The sequence below is a fragment of the Centroberyx affinis genome, unplaced genomic scaffold (assembly GCF_046629955.1).
Source record: "Centroberyx affinis isolate AG114_WGS23_722 - 3 ecotype Tasmania unplaced genomic scaffold, CSIRO-AGI_Caff_v1 ptg002047l_1, whole genome shotgun sequence".
NCBI lineage: Eukaryota > Metazoa > Chordata > Actinopteri > Beryciformes > Berycidae > Centroberyx > Centroberyx affinis.
In genome coordinates this window covers 156,544-180,149 of record NW_027280382.1, presented here as the reverse complement: position 1 = coordinate 180,149, position 23,606 = coordinate 156,544, and the positions used below count along the sequence as shown (strand labels likewise).

The 23,606-nt window shown below is 43.8% G+C and overlaps 1 protein-coding gene across 1 annotated transcript in view; it reads right to left on the bottom strand.

The window, feature by feature from the left end:
- The window catches only part of fto (FTO alpha-ketoglutarate dependent dioxygenase), a 125,948-nt gene that overhangs the window by 69,682 nt on the left and 32,660 nt on the right, over window positions 1-23,606 (bottom strand). The window contains exons 5-7 of the mRNA XM_071531162.1: window positions 22,782-22,861; window positions 22,320-22,463; window positions 15,570-15,689 (exon numbers count right to left, since the gene is read on the bottom strand). Coding sequence (XP_071387263.1) covers window positions 15,570-15,689; window positions 22,320-22,463; window positions 22,782-22,861 — 344 coding nt within the window. The remainder of the gene's footprint in view (window positions 1-15,569; window positions 15,690-22,319; window positions 22,464-22,781; window positions 22,862-23,606) is intronic.

Below are 23,606 nucleotides of genomic sequence, written 5' to 3'. Positions count from 1 at the left end.
ATTCCAAGTGAAGGCTGGCTGGGGGGCAGCCTGGGGCGGCTCACTAACACCTACAACCAGGACTGTATCTTAACACCAACAAGCATCTGTCTATTCCATCCCGTACAACATGCCACTCATTCGACACAGTGTAACCAAACAGGGCGATTAGGTTTGTTACAGCACACGGCGCGATGCGGTGTACATCCGTTAAAAATTAGGTCACCGCATAGCTTCCAGTATAATGAGAGGCAAGCGCTAAAAGTGAGAGGAAGGTTAAAAAAAGATGCATGCAGCACAGGAAGGTCGACACTCCATAAAACAGTGCTACCAGCTGACCGCCAGGGTGTCTCCGAAGCTGTTAACACCCCATGAAATGCCATAGCTGACATCAGACCAAGACTTTCAGGGGACCCAAAGCACTCTTAAGCCCATTGGCACCTTGCTAGGAAACTTTTATGTCTACAGCCTACAATAGCCACCCAAAATTCACCAGAAACATTCACGGCTTTACCAGCCAAGGATGATTTCTAGAACAGGACAGAGCCTCTTAATGATGGCTGGTTACCTACCCAAGAGGTCGGTAGAGTCGATAAACTCACCAGCCACAGCCAAACATTCCCCAGGTTTTGGCTGGTTGCTGGTGTTAATTTCCCACCATGCAGCCACCCCTCCCATGCCCACCTCTGTCTGTCTAACTGGCAGCCTCCACGCCCGTCTCCCTGGCAGTAGCATGTGTAACAGGCCCAACGACACGGCGGCAGACTCCCCTGTATCTGCCTGTGCCAACCAGCCTGTGTGCCCATATGGAGGCAGGCAGGGCCCTGCCTAGTAATCCATCCTCCTGTTTATGACTGCTGGGCCACCGCTGGGGCCCCTCACTTATAATAATGACGGCACGCAGGCGCTCCAAACCTCCACGACATCCATTTTACATTTAACATTTACATTCTAGACATTTAACTGACACTCGAATCCAGAGTGACTTACAGTGAGCGAGCAGGTAGGGGTTCAGTCTCGCTAAAGGACACGCGGTGGTTGATGAACACGTTGTGGCTGTTGTGGGGATTGATCCCACTGTCTTTCTATTACAGGACAGACTCTATCCTCATGGCCACCATCTCACATAAACGATGGCCTTAAGGGGTCAATTTAATAACCCACATATATTGTTCTTATGGGACAGTCAAGGCAAACTGCCCCATAGACAATGAACGTCTGACTAATTTTGTGGGCCCACATGATGTTTGAGTTTTTATACCCTAATGAGCTTCACTCTACAGTCGTGCTATTGCTTCTGAACCAGACTATGTACCTTTTATTCCCAGAAAATCCCCATGGGCGCTCTCTTAGTAACCTTTATCATCTTTCCAAATTCATTCTCTATGTAGCAGCTCCAGACTCTATATCTGGTGAGATCAAAAAAGTCTTAGTTCTCTGGCTTCGTTCAAAAATGCCCTGAATCCATTTTTGGAAAAATGTTGCTACCTGAAATTCATCAGTCAATATTTTTAAAAAGTCAGATGGTTCCATCCTCAAAAATGTAAACTACTTTGTAACCAAAGGTGTTAAGATCAGGCAAATTCCCCACAGGGATAATTTACGTTTCATCTTATGGATGGGTGATGTCTCATATGATTTAGGACTTTATTAGTAATGTGTGCTTTATTTTCATGCCAGCAATATTTTTTTTAAAGAAAAGGTATGCTTTCTTTTCAAATGGTGGATTACTCATTTTGGAATGAAACTCTTCAAATAGTGGACTGTTTTAGATCAGCGTTTCTCAATCCTGGTCCTCATGACCAGAGCACTGCTGGTTTTCATTCTAGTCATCTAAATTGGGACTATTTCACACTTGGGATGCCATGTGAACACAATTACCTATCTAGGATAGAAAACCAGCAGCACTCTGGGTCCTGAGGACCAGGATTGAAGACCACTGTTTTAAACCATTGAAATAACATAAAATGAGTTGTTGAAATTGAATGGTGTCAGACTTTAATGACACCCCCTGCTGTCAATCCTGCTCTCTCTTCATTCCTCCCTGACTTCCTCTTGCCCGTCTCCGTGGCTAGCACGTTAGCACGCTAGCTCAAGCTATAAGTTCCAGCCCTATTCTCCAAATCTCCTGACACTCCGCTGACTCCTGCTGCGGTTTAAGCTCAACTGCCCTGACATCTTATTTCATAGGCCCGAGGAGTGGGAGTTTGGCAGACAGCAGCCCCTTAGCTCTCTCCGTCTCCTCCCTGCTAATACAAGAAACCAATATCACTTCGACCGCTGGTGGAAAAAGGCATCAGGCACCTTGCTCGGGGTAATGGATAGCTTCTGCTCGCCGATATGAACAACTGGGGAGCTGTGATCCTGCCAGGACCAGTTCCAGTTTGGACGAGGGGTCTGCATGTGTTTGCTGCGTGCCACCGCGAGTTACTTTTCTCCTGGGGGGGTGGGGGGGATTCTCCACCACTGGAAAAATGATATTAGCCCAGGAAGAAATAAGCTCCAGCCACGTTCACTTTCCTGTGACATCACACTTGAAGTCATAAAAAGTGTGCTGTTTTTTTTTCCTACCGTCTGCCTGCTATCACATGATTAAAGAAGGTTCAAAATTGAGACGTATCTGAAATTTGATTTGCTCAGTTTCCATTAAGGTTGATGGAGATCAAGGGTGCGTGTGTGTATATGGGTGTATGTGTATGTAGGGAAAGGGTGAAGGGTGTCAATATGGCCTCAGCACCGGTCAAGATTGTCTTCAACTCTTTGAAGCTCCATGACCTGATATGATGAACACAGATGAGAGGGACAACACGCAATAGAGTGTTTGTTTGTGTGTGTGTGTGTGTGTGTGTGTGTGTGTGTGTGTGTTCGTGTGTGTGTGTGAGTGTCTTTCGGGTTATTTGTGAAACATTGAGTTCTTCTAATTGAAACTGAAGGAGCATTTACTCCGAGGTACCCTTCAAAAAAGGTCTGTCAAACACTCAAAAAAAAAGTGCTTCATTTATGATAATGAAGAAATTAGGATAAAATTATTCAGACATATTTCACAGATTCCAGTATTTACCCATTAGCACTCCCCATTAGTTATGAATCAGTGCCATAACTGAGCCATAAAATCAATTCTATTCACCTCCCATCTTGAGGTTTCTTTGGCAAAACATTTTTCATATTGAGGAATCCTACACTTTAGCTTTTCAAGACACTTTAGTTCTTAGAAGCAAAGCAGAGCCCTAATCTTTATTGTGTGTGTGTGTGTGTGTGTGTGTGTGTGTGTGTGTGCGCGTGCGCGCGCGCGTGTGTGTGTCAGGCTGTTCTTGCGATCTCCGTGGTGATAGATGGCATGGCCTTTCTGCCAGATTGACCCTTGCAAGGTCGCGGACGCCATCAATTACGTCAGCCCCTGAAGTGGGCTTCCCTGCACACAGCGGATTATATGGAGTGTAAAACATTAGAAAAATGTGTCTGAAACATCAGAGCAACATGTTTGAAGTGACAAAGGGTGTGTGTGGGGGGAGAGAATAGAGACACTCCCAGAACGGGAAGATCCCCTGACAAGTGATTTTGTTTGAAGGCATTGTGACACGCTGGAGTGGGCCGGGACGCTTTCTATGGCCCCGACTGCAGTCCATCTTCTGGGCAGAATGCTGCGGCGGTGGCAGGACATATGCTTTCCATGGGGTCAAATGAAGCAGAACCTACAGGGCTTTTGTGGTGCTCCCTTTTGGTGGGAAGAGAAAAGGCAAATCTGTTTTCAGGTCGCAGTCCAAAGGGCCCACAAGTATCACATACAAACCCCCCCACTCCCCTTTACCCCCCTCCCCTCTCTCGCAAAGGCTCTTGTCCCTGTCTCACGATCAGGAGTGTGGATCCAGTTGGCGGTTTAATGGCTAAACCACATAGTTCATAGTCTGAATGAGCTCTGCAGATGTTTACAGCAGGCCTCCATTACAGGGGGCTAGCTGGGACAAGGGAGACACACACACACACACACACACACCCACACACAGAGACACACACACACTCACACACACTTCTTCCTGGCCTGGTAGAAATGCATCATCGTCCATCACAACAAAGCTTTGAGAGGCGCTTGGGCTAATTTAGGACAAAGAAGAGGGAGCAGGACAGAGATGTTTGCGATGAGCGCGACACTTGCTCACAAGTACCTTCTGCTCTGTTCAAACCTCCTTTCTCTCCTTCAATACGTGAAAGCTGTGTCTAGATTCTAGCTAGATAGCAGATTGTGATCAGCACCTCACTCTCCTGCCAGTAAAAAGCTTTTTGCTGACTGGGGCCAAAGCCAGCCATTCTAAGCCCCGAGAGTTACAGTGTTACACAAACTGCACCATACCTCATGTCTTCAAAAATGCTAAACCAATAAAAAGGGTTTCCATCCATCTAGGCACGCTCACACAGAGGAATCTTGTTTTAGAGGGGGAATGTGCCTGCAGGGGTTGAAACGCGCCACTAACAAAGTTTTGATTGACTACAAGAAGTCTGAAGTGTAGCGATTCTTCACTTTTTGCATCTGGCTCGAAACCACGAGTTCCTGCAGGGAAAGTAGACGGGCCTTCATACAATATGTCTTGTCTGACATACAGTGTGCAGGGCCTATAGAAGTATAGTGAACAGTGAATGACAGGGAAGAACTAGGCCTGCAGTATACAGTGCGGTAGATAAAGATCTCCACAATTGCGGGCTCACTACCATAAACAATATACTGCAGAACAACTAATCCAAAACAAAACAGCTCAAGTCTTTAAACAGTACAGGCCGGGACTGTCGCGCTGCGAATGCCATTCAGTTTTTCTTGATTAGTTTTGTATGTTCTAGAAAAACTTTGGCTCTATGGATAAAGTTGCTGAAGCGGGGCTAAAAGGAAAAATATCAATGATGAGCCAACATCATAAACATCTATTTTGTATTTTTGTTTGCATGTGATGTTTATGATTATGTTACAACTTTTACATATTTAGCTGTGTTGTCAACAGACAGTCCACACCATCACCAGACTTCACAGTGGTGAGAACTAATAACTTTCTAATGTGAACAGGCAGATTCACTTTTGACTAATTTGCACTTTTTCAAAAGCATGTGTTTGTGTGTTTTTATATTTAATAAGTTCAACACACAAATACTCTTAAAAACCTGGGAAGAAGTGTTCCACTGTGCAGGGTGATATATACTAATTAATAAAAAGGAACTAAGTAAATTAATGCTTAGGCTTATCAAGTCTAGAATCTATGTATCGAATCGCAGAGTGTAGATAATTGTGATGAATCAAGATTTGCTTTTAAATCAAATCGTGACACCAAGAAACGAAAACAAATCTTGAGATTCACAAAGATTCCCACTACTAGTTTTAATGCTACCTGTAACTGAACTTAAGACAAATCTAAAAACATAAATAAAAAAAACCCCACATAAACAAATCAAAGCTGGCAAAACCAGCCTATTTTCCACTTTTCTGAAACTGTAAAGGAGCACTATAAGAAAGTGGACATTTATTTTAATACTTTTAAGGTGTTAAATGTGGACAATTTATTTTAAGACTTCCAGACTTTTTAAGAATCTGTGGATACCCTGTTATTACTGGCTACTTCTATCATTAATGTAAAACAGGGATGTTAGGGTTATTAAAGCGCCTCAGAACATACCTGAATTTCTTGCAAATAACACTCTATTCTTCCCAGCATCCCCAGTGAGTAGCACATCCCCCCTTCCTTGTGCTGTGAGTGTCTGCAAGGGTGTGTGTGCGTGTGTGTGTGTGAGAGAGGCTGCTCCCCACCCAGGGAGGCTGATGAGAGCGGCTAAAGGGTGTTTATGAGACTGTTAGCCAGGAGAGGATGCCGCCCTGCAGCTCTCGCCCAAATAAAAGAGCCATTTATTACATCCAACATGACCCTCTCATTACACACAAATAGGAATTAATGAGCGCTATATCGGGCGCTCCCAGCGGAGCGAGGCGGGGCCCGCTAAAGGACTAGCGTTAATTACACTGTCCTACATCTCACCCATTTAACACCGCCCACTGGATCGCTCTATCTGCAAGGGAAGGGTATGAGGAGGGGGAGCATCTCACTACCTGGAACGATAGCCCCTCTGAGCTTCATCACTGTGGTACAGCCCCAAAGTAAAGGCCGCTCCAATCTTCCTATCTGCTCCTCACTCTGACCTTTCCTCTGACATCGAGTGGGACATGTCTAATTGCTGTAATATTGGCTACTAAAGTGGTCTAAAAACATCACTTGAAACATCACAGTGTTTCAAGTTTCTATTTTTTTTGTATTTCCCCCCTACGTTTTGACTGCCTTGAGACATTACAGGGGGAGAGAATGTGCTTTACCAGCAAACACACACATCAGGTTTGATCTCCGTTGGGTTATTCTCTTCATACATGCCTTGTTTTGAAAGGTGCGCAGACAGAGAAACAAAGCTTGGAACTTCCCAGCATGCTCCTAGGACTTGTACTTCCTCCCGACTGTACTCGCATCCCCCTGTCTGCAGCATCACTTTTTTCATTTTCCTCCTCGTTCACTTTCACTCCCTCGCTCTCTGATGCCAGCTTAAATCCTACTATTATCTCTCTCTTCCCTTCACCCCATGGCGAGCGCCTCACCACCCCCCCCCCCACCCCCCCAAAAAAAACCTCCACAATTATCGCAGACATCTTTTCCCATAATTCTCCTTTTTCTTTGCGATTCTTCAAGCGAATCAGACAATTTTACAGTGTCTTCCCGTCAGGATCACCCCATTCTCTCCACTCATTGTTCTCGACGAAGGCTTTACGCACTTAAGCAGCCGAACACGATGGCTGCTCCGATGACTTTGGAGAATTAGAGGAGGTGGGGTGTGTGGCAGCTGCGAGGAAGGTATTGAGTGCCATTTTCTGTACTAGCTGCAACCTTTCAACTAAAAAGCTGATTATGCATCTGATCTTCACCTTAACTTTATCCTTAACCACACTGGAGACCGGATGCCTGACACTCCCTCACCCTAAACAGAGATGAAAACTGTCATTTGGGATCACAGATTGTTGAAAATCTAGAGATTTTTGACTTTGCAGCTTGGCCAGAAACCAAAGCCTGTATTAGGTGGGGGAGTTTTTGTTTTATTATTTCATTTTATTTATTTATTCTTTTACCTCGAGATTTCAGACTTGACTTATCTGGAATATTTAAGTTCTGAATATTTTAATGTTTTGTTTTTTTAGTTGTTTTTTTTTACAGTGGTAATGTGAGCTAAAGTGAAGTGCTAAAATACAATGATCCAAAAAAAAAGAAGAACAACAAAATAATGTGAGGCCCTTTCTTCCATTTTTTTCCTAATATTTCCCTAGCTTTTTTTTGTGGGAGTTTATCCTTGTTCTCATTGACTTGATTATACTTATTTTGGGCAAAAAAAAGTACATACAGTATGTGCACATTTTAAAATGTCCACAGACATGCTTATCTGTTCCCACAAGATCATCAACCATAGGAAAAATATTGTACAAATGATGGACAAGTTCTGCTCATACATTCCATATTCAATGGACACTAGAAGATTAACACTGCACAAATAGAACTGAACAGTTCACAAATTAAACAAGTGGGAAAAAAGTGAGTTTCTATGCTATTAGTAACCAAACAGCATGTTTTTTTGTGTTAGTGATAATTTATTTTCCTTCACGACATGCATGGCTTGGACAGTAAACAATTACACCTGAATCAAAGTACTGGAATAATTACATGTCAAGTGCTGGTTAGTGGTAATATCACTAGTCAGCTAGAGGAGTGCTGGGCTTTGCTATGAGAAGCTAAAAAATCTCTCTTTCATCTTTTTTCACTTTCTCCCCCCATAAAGGCACTTTTCAGCACACTTGCATGCATGCACGCACGCACACACACACACACACACACACACACACTCCTCCCTTCCATCTCTCTCCCTCTGTTGGTATGACACAGGAAGAAGCTAGGCCCCGCAGCCAGCCCCGCCGTCCGCACTGAATGCGATTAGGCTGAGCAGTGATTAATCTGGGATGCCCCATAATTCCTCTTTACCACTTTAATGGATGTTATCTCCCCTCCTCTGAAGGCTTATCTTGCTGATCGGGGCCAAGGATGAAGAGAGGAAGAAGAGGAGAAGGAGGAGGCGGCTAGGGTGGGGGGGTGGGGGAATCAAACCAAATAAATACAGAGGTAAGTAAATAAGTAAGTGAGTAAATAAATGCAGGGATTGAGGGAGCTGCTAAGCGGATAAGACAGATCAGTCTCTGTAAAGTGCTCATTTGTTTTCTAAGAAAACGAGACGAGCCGCCTTCAAAGCCTGCCGATACAGTGGAAACACTGTCAACATCACAATTCACAGACAAACAAAATGAATTATCCAAACTGCTGTCAATAACAAAAAAATCCCTCCCTCCCCCATTCTAAAGATGAGGTGTATTAGCTGACAGCTCCGGGTACAAAGAGAATGCAAGTGAGGCTTTTGGATGAGCTCATTTTTGTCATAAACGGCGGTGACGTAAAACAATGGCATTGTTTCATTCGAGGTCTCCGTGTTGGGACATGAACCGCAGCAACAACACAGTACAAATGATGGCAAAGTTCCGCTCATACATTCCATATTCAGTCATCCGCAGCGCTAAGCGAGTTGGCTCAGGTCTAAGTGTATTGTGGGAATCGAAAACGCCACAGCACTCCCCGCCAAACCTCTCAGCAAAATGAGCTATATCCTGTTAGCGAGAAATAATTACACACATACGAGGAATCGCCTTAATCGTTTTAAATGAGGAACCGTTTCACAGGGAATCGTTTTGACACAGAAAAGATGAGTAACCGGTGTCAGTTATTGTTCAGTAATACTCAGGAATCAAGACACACAGTAGAACACATGTAACACACAGTAGAGTAACGACAACCAGATCAATTACCGTTAGCTGCCACATGCGTGTGTATGTCTGAAGTCACTGTACCAAGCCAAGTCCCACTTTTTTATTGCGTGTTTACTGAATTATTGCTTCATCCCCAAGAGGAATGAAAGTTGTTTTTCTCTGTTTTCAGCAATTGAAGGTGACAAAGAATGACCTGGTAACTACAGTTTTAGGTTGAGAGACACCAGAGTTTTTTGTTTCAATATATAATTTTTGCTCTACTGTGTCACATTTAAGAAAAAAAACTACCTGCAGTATTAATGCAGAATTGATGCAAAATAAATGCATGAAACGGGGCTTCTACAATGGCTACCAGCGTAAAAATTAGAAATTACTAGTGAGCAACATTTTCGACTGCATAGAAAAACAGGTGCAACACAAACTGAAAACAGCAACGTCACGAGGACCTTCATCAGACATCTATCAATATTTTCAATAAAGCTTCGGCACATGGGGACTTACTGTGGCTACCCACGTACACAAGCCCATACATGCGTGTGTGTTTTTGTAAATATACATCCATGCGTGGGATGCCAGCCGAGGATCGGAAGGGTTAAACCCGTCCCGGCTCTCTTTTCCCGTGCCGGCTTGCAGCGATGTTGCGGTGAGATTCTGTCACAGACAAACCTCTGTGGGATTCCATTCACTACTACTGTATGTCTTTAGGTACAAAGCTGCGGGCTGCATTGGCTCCAGGTAACATAAACGCTCCCTTCAAGCCACCGCGTATCTGCCCATGAAAATTCTCTAAAGGGGTTTAAGCATTTACCCAGAACACTATCAGGCGCTGCTGAAAATTCAGCTTACCCTGTTGAATAGGGACTTCAAAGAGAATTGCAAATACCTTTGCACCGCGACTTACGCTACATTTTCTCCCCTCTCTCCCTCTCTCTCCTTCTCTTCCTGCTTCTTTTCATTTTATATTTCCAAACACAAGCTGCCGCATGATGTAAAATGTATTATCAGCCATATATTTCCTCTTTAAATGAATAATAACAATAATCTTTGAGTAATTTCTTTTTTATACGGCTCCATTTAAATAGGGCAAAGCAAGCAAGCTAATATAGAGCCGCGGGTAAACAAGGCTGTGCAATAATGAACGTGTGGATTAGGCCTCTAGTCTATGTTGTGCGATAAGGAAAAACAGCTGCTACTATCCAGGTAACAGCACGCATTGACTGTCAATGAAGGATAAACTACTGTGAAGCTGCACATTCACTTCCTTCATACACACTGTGGACACACTGTACACCCAGACAGACTGAGAGAAACACACACACACATATCCAGACACACAGACGCATGCAGACCTACACACACACATGCAGACACAAACACATGCAAACAAGCACACACAAGCATGGACACACATACACTTATATATGCAAACGTGCACACACATACCCACAGCACACACACAGAAACATGTGCAGACACACACACATATGAAGACAAACACACTCACTGACACACAAATATATAGGCACACATATATTCATAAGAACCACACAGAATGGTAATATATTACTTGTATAAGTCGAGAAGCCCAGTATACAGCTTAAAAAGCAGCACAAAATGAAGCAGAAGCACAGTGTGATTTAATGTAAGAGATAATAAATGGCTTCATAATAAGCAATAAAAATGCTCTTTAAACAGTTTACTATTTAGTTCACACTTATAATTAATCTGGGTTCCATGTGTGCATATAAAGCGGGTATAAAACTCTGCCCTGCTATGCGAGTAAAACAGAGAGTGAAAGAGAGAAACGACTGCCGGTAAACATCTGCAACACGATTCAGCTTTCTAAATATCCTGCTTTTTCCCTGAGCCGGACCAGCGTGGCAAGCTCTCCAAATAATACATTAAAAAAAATTGCCCCCTGAAATTATTTACGGCGAAACGCACAACAGAAAACCATAACATTTATAATGTTTTACAAAGCCATCAAATAAGTGGAGAGGGGATTAATTGCCCCGGCCCGACCTTAAAATAATTATATGAGCGGTGCAACTCTAAACTCCAATGAAATTGATACACTTTGATAATTAGATTCTTGGCACTGACCCGCTGAAGTCAATAAAGGTTATTAAGGCCAATTGCTGTCTAAACGCATTACGGGCAGGGTAAACTGTCCGTCGGAGGCCCCTGCTACTCCAGCGCCAATATGATAATCCATTCTCCGTCCTGGGGGTTTCTCCCCTCGCGCCTGTGTCTGCACTCTGCCATACAAAACCAGATTGGATTCGCTTAACCTTTCCAGGACTTTGATCAAATGAGCTCACACAGCAATAACATTTACATTGACCCCCCCCCCCCCCCCCTCCCTCTCCTCCTCCTCCTCTTTCTTTCCACCCCCCTGCCTCCTCTCTTTCTCTGTCTCTACACATACACACACACACCCCCCACCACCACCCCTATGCTAGGTCAATAACCTAATCAGCTATCGATGGCGACCGGGCCGGGCTGTGTGTGATTGCACTGCAACCCTCCTCAGCGGCCCAGATTGTTCCCGAAGACCGCTATTAAAGAGAGGCGAGAAGATGAAATGGTCACCAGGCGGATCCCTGCACATGCGCACGCACACACACACACACACAGACACACACCAAAAAGAAAGCCAGCCTCCACCATAACCGCCGCAGCTCCATCTATGCCACACGATGAGACAAGAGACAGTGTGTGCTGTGTAAGTATGTGTGTGTATGTGTGTGTGACCAAACCGTTGGAAAACAGGGAGTGACAGGCTGGGTGCACGGAGTAGAGGAAGACATGGCCCCCGATACCCCTTCCTGTTTTGTACATCTTGAAGTATACAAATGTATTCAACTGAGTGGATCCCATTTATTATGAAAGTAGATTAATTTCCTTGATATGCGTTGAAAAGATTTCCATCTACAAGGCTCGTTCCCCTGTCAAATGAGGGGAGAGAGTGTGAGAGAAAGACAGAGATATGGGGAGATAGCAGGAGCGAGAGAGGGAGAGAATGAGAGAAAGAAATAACAGAGAGAGAGAGAGAGGGAGAGAGAGAGAGAGTGAGGGAGACAGAGTGCACTGAAATCTCTTTGCATCCGCGGTGGCTTTTGAAGTTGTGAGATGAGCAGCCACAGAAGTCAGGAAAGTGACAAATTAGGGAAAAAGCTGTAGTGTGCAAGCAGAGCTGCTAAATCAATTAAAGTCACGCCGAGTGCATACATTAACATCAGCGACACACACACACACACACACACACACATAGACACACAGGACGGGGGAAAAAAAGGGAGATGGGCTCATGGGCTCGTCGCTGTCGCTTCTCCCCCGCAGTGAAGAGAGGAAAGATAAAAAAAAAAAAAAATGCCACATCGGTATTTAAAATATTCTGCATAAAGCCAAGACTCTCTGTCTATTGTCAGTCAGGTGGAAGCTATTCATTGTTGCTGGTTTAAGGAAATGTCACTATTGTATGATAGCCATGATAGCAGAGTCCTGGGGGACTGGAGGCTGCAAGGCAGGCCCACTCAAAACGGGCTTCAGCACCCTAGACCACAGGGGAGTGGAAAGCCTTTAGAACCCTCCAGAAGCACCCTATACCTTACCTAGGCCAAACACACACACACACTACACCATACACATTCACTGTACACACACACGCACACACACACACTCACACTTGCACGCTCTTTATTCAGCAGCCCATCTCTTTGTTTCTATCAAGGAAGCACAGGAATTCATGGGGTACCAGTTTGGAGAGAAAAAGGAGCCAGAGAAGCAGTGGACTTGTTGTTTTTTTGTGTGCGTGTGTGTGTGTGTTTTTTTTTTTTTTTTTATCAGAATGTCATTCAAATGGAAGGATGAACATTTGCATGACAACAGGCTGAGGAGCAGGGGGGGGAGCCCCAGGGAGAGACAGTATCCATAAACAGCAGCTAGTCTCCCCATATTGCAATATTCTTTACACAAACTAACACTAATAAACACACACATAGGCCAGCGCATCCCACAACACTGCGTGCTAAATATGACAATAAAGAGAGGCAGGGTGGCTGTTTGTATTGCTATTTTAGCAGGATAAAACAATAGGCTGTTTTATTGCTACAGTGCGTTGTGGGTGTATAGTACAACACTGTTGTTTTTTTAAACCCTATTTGAAGATGCATATTTTTGCTATTTTAAAATACCCATGATGATGTCAAATTTGAAAAAAAAAACATGCCATCTTAAAATATACTCTGTGGAAAAAAGAATCCAAATAAATAGATGGTGTTACAAATAGCATATGCACACAGTAGGTCATTGTTATTTGATTAGATTATAGTATACTGTAAATTGCCAGCTTCATAATTTAAAATATATACAATGCAGGAATGTAGAGGTAAAACACATAATTCAAATAAATCCGGAGCAATTGAGAGAAATGTAATTTAATCTAACTGCAGAAAAGCCCAAGCTATCAAAACCACCAAAAGGAAATCTATAAGTCACATCTATAAAAACCAAAAGTGCTTTTCATCAGCATATCGGGGGTCGATGTGTGTATGTTAATATTGCTTGCGAGAGCAATATTGTTGTCTTGCATCACAATAGTGAATCATTACATTTATGCATTCACCTGCGTTTTATTTTTCTGTGGGTCAAATGTGCTTTCTGCAGTGGAAATGCTTGTTTTTGTGATTTGACACTGATGTGATTAATTGTATTTATACCCAAATAAATTAAACAATTAAATTCATGTCCATATAAATGCATACAAAAGTAATCTGAGATAGAAAAAATTAAATTATATTACAGAAAACTAATATTTGAAGAGTTTATTTAAATTTAAAATTATTGTCAAGTTGATTTTTTTTATTTTTTTATAAAATGTCACTGGTGATTCTTTTGCTATGTTGTGTGAAGTGTGATGCTATGTTCCTATTGCATGACTTCAATCCAGATGTGGACACATCGAAACACACACACACACACACAGACACACACACAGACACACACACAAGCAATGGATGGGGTCTGCTTGCCCATGAGAGAGAGAGAGAGAGAGAGAGAGAGAGAGAGAGAGAGAGAGAGAGAAAGAGAGAGAAAGAGAGAGAGAGACCTCACATTTCACTCATGCCCTTTTCTAAATACAGGTCCAAATCACACACTTCATCTGGGCCCGGAGGTGGAGCTCTAGATGAGTTTAGCCCCTGTCTACTACCCCCCTCACACACACACACACGCCCCCTGCCAGGCTGTTCGACTGAGAGAGAGCGAGCGAGAGAGCGAGAGAGAGAGACTACGACTGTGGCTGGTGCTCAGCAGCGTCGGCAGCAGCAGCAGCAGCAGCAGCACTGTTCTCCTCCAGCCCCTGTCTTTATCCCCGCCTGAGCATTAGATGTGATTACTGCTCAGCGCTCGACACTGCCAGAGACAGAGAGCTCCCAGAGACAGAGGGAGAGGGAGAGAGACATAGAGACACAGAGAGAGAGAGAGAGAGAGAGAGAGAGAGAGAGAGAGAGAGAAGGCGAAGGAGAGAGGAGCACAGCTCTTCTGCTCGTCCCCTCTGCTGCTGCTACAGTGATACAAGAGTGCCCCCTGCTGCTTCTGGTGTCTGGGTGTTAAACACACACACACACACACACACACACACACACACGCACACACGCATACATGCACACACACTCTTTCAAATCGAACTATGAGAGAAGCACCATAGACACCACTGGTGACAGAGAGACAGAGAGAGAGAGAGAGAGAGAGAGAGAGAAAGAGAGTCTGTATGTGTTTGTGTGTGTATACATACAGTATTTCTAGCATAGAGTGAGTGTATATGTGTGTGTGTAAGTGTGCCATATCTACAGTAGAGAGAGAGAGAGAGAGAGAGTGTGTGTGTGTGTGTGTCTGCTGTACATATTTACGGTACAGAGCTGTGACTAAGGTGACTTCAATGTGTGTTCACGCCCCTTTTGGTTTGTGAGTCTGACATTACTAAGTGATTTTCCCTTGCAGTGGTGTCTAACTAATAGCTGTTTGCCCACGTTCCTCTCCAATAAAACCTCTGTGAGGCTGTGATGAAACATATGACACATCCTTAATAATGCACAGTGGTGAGCAGTTAGACAATCCGTCATGTAATTTCATGCACACCTGCGGATCATTTATGTAGTTTGTGTAATAAGCACAGACAGAGGTGTGTCTACGCTTATCATTAAGCTGCTGATATTGCTGGGAAATAGTAAAAATGATGCAATTATTACTATTCAGGTCCAAGAATATGATCTGGAAGATATATTATTGTTCCTTTTATGCCCCTACTGATACATTACTAAACCTACGTGTACAGCCTATCTTAAATGTTAAATGGAGGAATCAGGGTCATTGTTATTATCCATAAGTATGGTTTTCTTTATTACCATATGAAACAGGTCTTGTATATAAATAACTGTTTTCACCTTATATTTTTAAGAATTTGTTTCTTTTTCCTGGGAAAATTCCTGGGAAAAAATGCTCCTGCTAAAGAACTGGGCTGAAAATTACGGGGCCTGTTGAAAATATATTTTTATATATTTTATATATTATATTTATATATTACTAGAGTTGATGAATTGATAAATCATTAGGATGAGTATTTATATATGCCTTTTGGTGGACTGCAGTGTCAGTGCCATACTGGACCCATTAGACTACACAGCCTGAGGAAACGGTTTCACTGTGGTCTTACCATGGTCTCCATGAGCCTCCAGTCCTTCTCCAGCTGCTCCATGGGCCTGGTCCACCAGCTGCAGAAGCGGGTGTAGCGCTGGCCCTGAAACCAGTACTGCCGCAGCCACTCAAACTCCACCTGCACACACACACACACACACACACACAGAGGGACACACTCGTGGTTAAATAGCAAGAATATAGAAACCCAATTAATTCAGTTAAATCTAATGTAAGATAGTGAAAAAATCTATTCTATGAAATTTTGCTAACGCTCCTCAGTGAAAGCATAAAACATAAAAGCAAAATAACTGTCTAAAAATGATGATTTCATGTGCATTAGGCTGTGAAAGGAAAAATTCTGTAATGTTCATAAAAAAAAACATGTACATATGGAACTTCAGGAAATTATGTATGTGCAGGAATCAATATCTTGACTAAATATTTTTTGCCTTCCAAAATGGACTATTTCAACTTTGCAAAATAATCAAAGCTTAAAAATTATAATTCAGTACTAGAATGTAGTCTGCAGTACAGCCTGTAAAAGCATTATCATTTTGTCAAGCAAGGACATAAGTTACACCATTCTGTCAAAAGCCATAATCATAATATGTTTAAAATGTGTGCTATGAGTCATTTTGTAAGAGAAGGCATTATTCTTTTCAAATGGTGGATATCTCCTTTTGGAACAAAACTCTTGATGTGTTTTAACACTACAATATTTAATAGTCAGTTTTTGTTTGTAATGCAAATTGTTATGAATTCTATAATAATTCACTATATCTGGTCACAAGGCCTTTCTCCAGGGCCTGGAGCTCTGCACGTAGTCATGTTGTTCCCCATAAAAGTAACATTTCCCAAAAGTGATCGTTTAAAAAAAAATGGGCTAAATCTGTCTGATTTGTGCATTTTTGCCTAGTCAGAGAGGTTAATGTGGGATGTGATTTTGGCCAAAATGAAGACTATCCAGGAAAGCAGTGAAAGAATATATTCCCTTGGAAAATTACTCATTGCACTCATTGCTGCCCATTTTGTAAGTAGATTTATTATTTTTTCTTTGTCTGAGATCTCCGTAAAGTACAATATTCTGTGTTAATAAGCAGGAGTTTTTATTGAGTTATATGAAACAGTAATCCTAGCAAAAGATGGTCATCTCTCTGAGACTAGGTATACACACAAACGCATAATCTTAACACACATTGACGCAGAGATAGACAGACACATGCACACACACACACACACACACACACCTTCCAGTCAGCACACCTGAAAACTCCGCCCTCTCCCTCCTCTCCTCGTTCTCCTCCCTCCTTCCCCTCTTCTCCCGCTCCCTCGCTCCGTCTGGGGATGACAGTCTCGGCTGCCGAGCCGCTCGCCTCTCCTCCACTGGGAGTGTTTTTGTTTCCTGCTCTTTTGAAGTGCTGATTTAATCCTCGCAAGGATGCTTCGTGTAGCCAGGTGTAGCCTATCTATTTCTAAGTGTGTGTTTTTGTGTGCGCCCGCATGCGCATCCGCGTGTGTTTGTGCCCTTGTGTGTGTGTCTGTCTACGTAGGTGTGTGAGTGTCTTTGTCAGTGTCTGTGCATACAATTGCCAGTGCGAGTGTGTATGTCAGAGATTGCCCCAAATGCCGCCGACGTAAATGAAAGGCGCTGTGAGTTGCCCTCCCCCAAAACATCCTACAAAGCATCATCCACCCAAAACAATGCATGCCCCATTTCGTTTTGACATAGACAACTGTACAACACAAAGTGTAGTTGCATACAAAGGAGTCGCATATCAAATGGGACTGAGAGAGCTATTGTTCCTTTTCTAAAACCTACTCTGTTTATTGTTCTTCTAACGGAGCATTAGACGATGTACTGTATAGCTCCTTGTTAGAGATGTGAACTCACAGCGGTTTGAGCAGTCGACTTCTACGCAAAAACTTAAAGTGAGATGTCTGCTAGGCCCCCGACTGCACCTGGGTCAGATACTGTAGCATTTGCAAATAATTCACGGAGGTGTTTTTTATTTTTATTTGTTTTAACTTGCAGGGAGTACCAGGGGTTTATCGCATCATGACAACTCAAAGAGCGTCAGGTAAGTTGTTCATCATGCAAAAGTATGCTAAACTGACTCTCAAATACTGTCCTGTGATTAACTCAAATTCTAGCAGTCATTGTTTTGTATTATGAGGCAAGACACCACCCATTCAGCACTCTAAGCAAGTGAAAACAAAGGGCAAGAATTATTTGCACAAACGATTTGAGCAGGTCTGCCTTGGGTAGCAGCCGTGCACAGAATCATCCTGCCATTTGCTTCCAAAAGGCTCTGATCACAGCAGGGATGACATGCAAGGATTGGGGCATGTAAGGGAGAATACACAGTCAGTGGCACTGCTCAGCAGCCTCACAGTCACTCCATACAACCCACCCTTCAAAGAAATGTCAGCCTTTATGGTCCCTTCAACACTCTCCGAATCCACTCCCCTTCGATCACTACAGCTCAAACACACAACAAAGCCGCTGAGCGCCGATATCGGCCGTCCTTTTCTCTCTGTCCGTCCCTCCTTCCGTCTCTCTGATTGTCCGCCTGTCCTTTAGTGAGAAGAAGCCAACCTGTGTCTCCGCTTTGAGCCGACATGGCTGCCCGGCCCCCACCGCGCCGGCCAGCGGCAGCCACAAAGCAGGCCATCTAAGGCGACTGAGGAGCGCCGGCTCTGTGGCATTTGGAGTCTGGCCGCCCAGCTGTGAGTTACCAAGAGGGGAACTCTAACTAAATGCCACCTATCCAGGCAGACGGATCGAAAGTGTGTGCGAAAGAGAGAGAGGTTGTTAGGGCTAGTTTTTCTCTGAGACGGCGCGGGGGAGCGAGAGGCGAGCTAGTGGCTCCCCCGCGGCAGTGGCTGTCATCTCTCCAGGTGACGGACACACTAACTACACATTAGCCCCACATTAGTCGACCGGCCGCTCACCATGGCGACCCGGGAGTCAAAGCCAAGTAGCCCCCTTTTTTCCCATTTAATGAGGCGCGATTTTTTCACACCTCCACGGTATTCCCTGAGCAGGTCCAATCAATTTCCGGGCCGGGGCCCCGAGGTGGGAGCTGATGAGAGTGGGATCGATCCCAGCCTGCCGTCCTCTGTTTACCTTTCCTGGCCTCCTCACACATCAACCAGGAGAGCCGGTCCCCCCCAGCCCACACTCATCACACACTCATCACACACTTGCCAGAGTGGTCCTGCACAAGCTAGGGCACACACACACACACACACACACACACACACACACACACTGCCCTTAACATTTTCATTCCTATCTATAATACTCCATATAATGACAGTTTTCAAATCAACACTTTTCGTCCTTGGGGCCCAAATGTAACAATATGGGCTCCTGCTGTCTTAGTCAAGTCTCCACTGGAGCAGAGATCCTTGATATCAATGTGACTAACATAGTTAAATAATAGTTAAATTAATAAATTAAATCTTTAAAAAAATGACATGAAAACTGTTGCCAAATCATGATTTTGCACAGCTCAGAAGAGCATAGACGCATTTTCTTTCTGAATACAGTTTTATCAGTAAGTGATCTTTATTTGCGCAGCATTTCTCCAAACAAACTTAACAAAGTGCTTTACAGGCATTAAGACAACAATAAATAAATCCCAATAAGACATGCGATAACAGTGTCAGACTTGAATTAAAAACAGGGTTAAAAAGGAACAGGTAAATACGACGGGAATAAAATAAGCAAACACCAGATACATACTGTACAGACCTGCCAGCAGAAACGTGTTTTGAGAAGCGATTTAAAAGATTACACTGATATTGCCAGCGTAAGCCCCTCAGGTGAGGCGCTCCAAAGCCAAGCGAAGAGCTGGGAGCCTGGGGAGAAGTTTTGGCCTGGAAAACAGGACGCTGGAAGGTCACGCATACCTGCCTCCACATCGAGTTTACTTTCTGCCAGAACATGTGGGAAAAGCTTGTCCCTCCATTCAATATTTACTGTGGGGGGACTGGCATCATTAGAGGGGGTCCCCCAGGGCACTCTGTCACACACCCACCTGGGAAGTGACATGGTGGCTTTAAATGAGACAAGACGTTTGCGTCTGGGATTAGCATTTCAAAGCCAAACAGGCACACGGGGGCCGTGTGGCGATGCTACGTTAGACCCCTCCCTCCCCTGCTCACCCCCCCACCCCCCACCCTCCAAGACAGCAGGTGAGATTAAAAAGAGACAGTGAGAGAGACCAAGCTTAACAAACAGGTGGGAACTTCAGTTTTTCTTCATTTCTGTCTCTACCCACCCCCCCTCCCTGAACACTCGTACTCAGATGGCAGACGCTCTGCTTCATCATCGTCAGACCCGCCCACCTCCTCTGACAACTGTCAACCTCCACCCCCCAACCCCAACCCCTCCCAACCACCACCACCCTCCCACCCCCTCCCTGTTCAACCGCATTGCACAACAACCGAGCGATGTCAGCCGGCGCTAGCCCTCTCTGTTTAGCACTTTTTAAGGAAAGGCCCATAAGGCGCTGCTCGGGTCAGGCTGCCTGCGCGTCTCCGGCTTGTTCGCTCCTCGGTCGTCCATGTCAAACACGACCCGCGCAATATGCACCCGCTAAGCGCCAAAGTGGGCCGCCATCATAAATAACTCCGCCAACAATACATCATTTAAGTGGGTGTTCTGCTCTCGTGGGCAACTCCAAACAAATGGCCACATCGATCATCGCGAGCGCCAGGTAGGGTAGGCTGGAGCCCCCGAGAGCAACCCCCCCCTCCTTTACTTAAACACACACACATACACACAAACCTGCTCTTTTATAAATAGCGTCCTGTTTTCCTAAATAAACGTGTTTTGCCCTCCTGGTGGGGGCCTATGCTGGGTAATCCTGTGGCGCTATGCGGCAAGCTAGCAGGTGTTGCTAGCTCAACTAGCGCAGCGCCCCTCCTGACACAGACAGCCCTATTGTTTGGCAGCGCTGAATAATTAATACTGCCTACAACCTTTAAACAACCTTACGCCAGGCTCATCTGTCATGGCGTCCCGCCGAGGGGCTTGGGTGCTGGCGTCGGCTTGGAAGTGCGCTCGGAGCCCAGGGGTGCAAAGGGGGGAGAGGTGAAGTGCTATATTAACTGTTGGCCTCCGGCAGGCTAACGCGGGCCGCCGCTAGCGGCGTGGACGGCCCCACACGGCCCCTTTTTTTTGACCTCGCTCTATCCCTCAATACCCCAACCAGCATCACTCATTGTTGTGTGTGAAAAGGGAGGGGGAAAGTCATGCCCCCCCCCCATGACTCCATCCTTAGATAACATATGGAGAGGCTATTAGCTTACGATCCATCACAGGCCAGGACAAATGAGAACAACCTGGATTTCTATATAGGAGGCATTTCCCTGAGTAGAAATAACCAGGTAAGTAGACGGTGGATTGCTGACAGGCTCCCAGTCTGCCTTTTAGAGAGCTTTAACCTGTAATCAGTAAACTCTCAGCATGGTCAGCAGCTCCCACGATGCACATGAAACGCAAAGGGCACATCAAACCAAGATCAAATAGTTCCTATGCAGGCTCCTATACGTTTCTGCATGACTCTATGACATACTGTATAGCACAATTTCCATGACCAAAATTATATATTTTTTGTTAATTAGCTGATTTTAAAAATCATGAGTCTTGCATCACTTGGAGTGAATGTAATCTTAAATTATGTAATATAATGTCAATGTAACATCAAAATTGTTATCTGGGCTATCATTCCATCAGAGATTAGGAGATCAACTAGAGCATATGCATATGTATGTATAAATATATGAATGCAGAAAAACATACATTTAAAGCAAAATAATCAAATTTCATGACACTTCCAAAATTTTTGAGATTCATCATATTCCTGAACTTTCCTCAGCCTAGAAATGTCATATTCCATAACTTTTTTTATATCTTGAGAATAGAAACCCTTTAGGAGCAGATAATTCAATAAGCAATTTTTTAACCTCTTAAGAGTACCACATGGGTGGGGTTTACAGCATCAGGACAATTCAGACAGTGTCAGGTAAGTTGACAATTCAAGAGAAGTATATTAAAATAATTTTGCCACATATTGTGTTGTCCCATGTGGCCAAGCTTATTCACCTGGTACTCCCAGCAGGCCAAAACAAACCTTTGAGTATTTGCAAATGCTACATGTTTCAGGTCTGGCACATATCACAAAATAGTCACCAGGGTGATGACAGGTTTCTTCAAGTTAAACTTAAGCCTTTTAAAGGCTGTTTTAATGCCAGTTCAAATAAAATTTAAGACCAATTTCATCTCAACACTCCAGCCTAAAGAGTAAAAACAACATTAAAGTAACCTGTGCAGCTTGGGAGATTTCTCACTTGAAAAGTACTAATGCACCAAGAAAAGGTTACATTTTTGACGTCTGAACACATATTTCAGACTCAAATGGCAAATTTTAACCAAATTTAAGACCTTTTAAGGCTTTGAATTCAGATAATTTAAAACATTTCAAGATTGGTCACAGAGTAAATAAAATCATTATATTATGGATATGAATTAATACGACCACATCTGTACATTCAGGAACACATACACACACAAAGAAACAAGAACCATGGCAAAAACACACACCCAAACATACAAGCATGCCAAATACACACGCACACATGCACACACGCACACACACACACAAGAGCAGAGCAAACACATACAATATGTGTACACACATACAAACACACCCCTACACACACCTGTATGTACACACACACACCACCAAACCCCCACCTCGTTGTGCACCTCCTCACAGTGCTGCAGCGTGTCGGGCAGCAGGGCCAGCAGGCTGTGGGAGCCGGTCTCTGGGTCGGTGTGCAGGTTGGACAGGGCCTCTCGGCAGCGGGACTGGATGTAGTCCAGGGTCCCACTGGAGCACTGTTGGGAATGGGACAGACCAGGTCACGTAGTTTTACACACATAACCGCTGGATTATGAGGTTTTTACCCGACAGTGACATTATATTCTTCAAAGAGATATATGTTGGCTTTTTGAATTTTAGTTATTTTTGTTCACCAGACACATTGTAGAAAACGTTTCTACTTCTTTTATGCTTTCTTCCATTCCCGTAAAAATGGTTTGTTAACATTGGTAGCATTCCACACTGAAACCAAGGGACACAGTTAGCATACTACAGCATTTTCTCTACAAATTCTAAACATTGTGGTATCCGTCTGAGGCCTGGTGGCTGCTCACCTCCGCCACTCTGTGTGTTGAGCTGAAGCGGGCGGTGTCTCCAGCTAGGACACAGTGCTGGTGGGTGCTGTTCAGGTCATCTGGTAGAGACGGGGAACAGAAAGCTGTCAGAATGCTAACAATAGCACCATCAATCATCCACCATCCACAGAACAGAGCAGAGCAGAGCAGAGCAGAGCAGCAAACTACAGAAAACAATAGAAAAGAACAGATCATCCACCAGACATAACATTATTTTAACAGAACAGTGTTGAATAGAATAGAACTGAACAGAGCAGCAGAACAGAATAGAACAGAACATAAGAGAAAAGAATAGAACAGAATACAATAGAATAGAACAGAATAAAATAAAATAGAATAGAATAGAATAGAATAGAACAGAATAGAATAGAACAGAACAGCATACTACAGAGCAGAATAGAAAAGAACAGATCATCCACCAGACATAACAATATTTTAACAGAACGGTGTAGCATAAAATAGAACTGAACAGAGCAGCAGAATAGAATAGAACAGAACAGAACAGCATAGAACATAACAACACAGAACAGAACAGCACAGAATAGAATAGAATAGAATAGAATAGAATAGAATAGAATAGAATAGAATAGAATAGAATAGATCATCCAGCAGCATAGATGTCAGCTGGATATGGCATTTGCCATACCTTAGCCTGAAAGAGTCCAAATTTGATCTTGTAAACTGTCTTTATAACAGAAAACAGAACAGACTAAAACAGAAGAGAACAGAGCAGAATACAATAGAAAAGCAGTTGAAAAGGTGTGCCTGACTCAACATGACAACTAAATCATCTCAGACAGATTG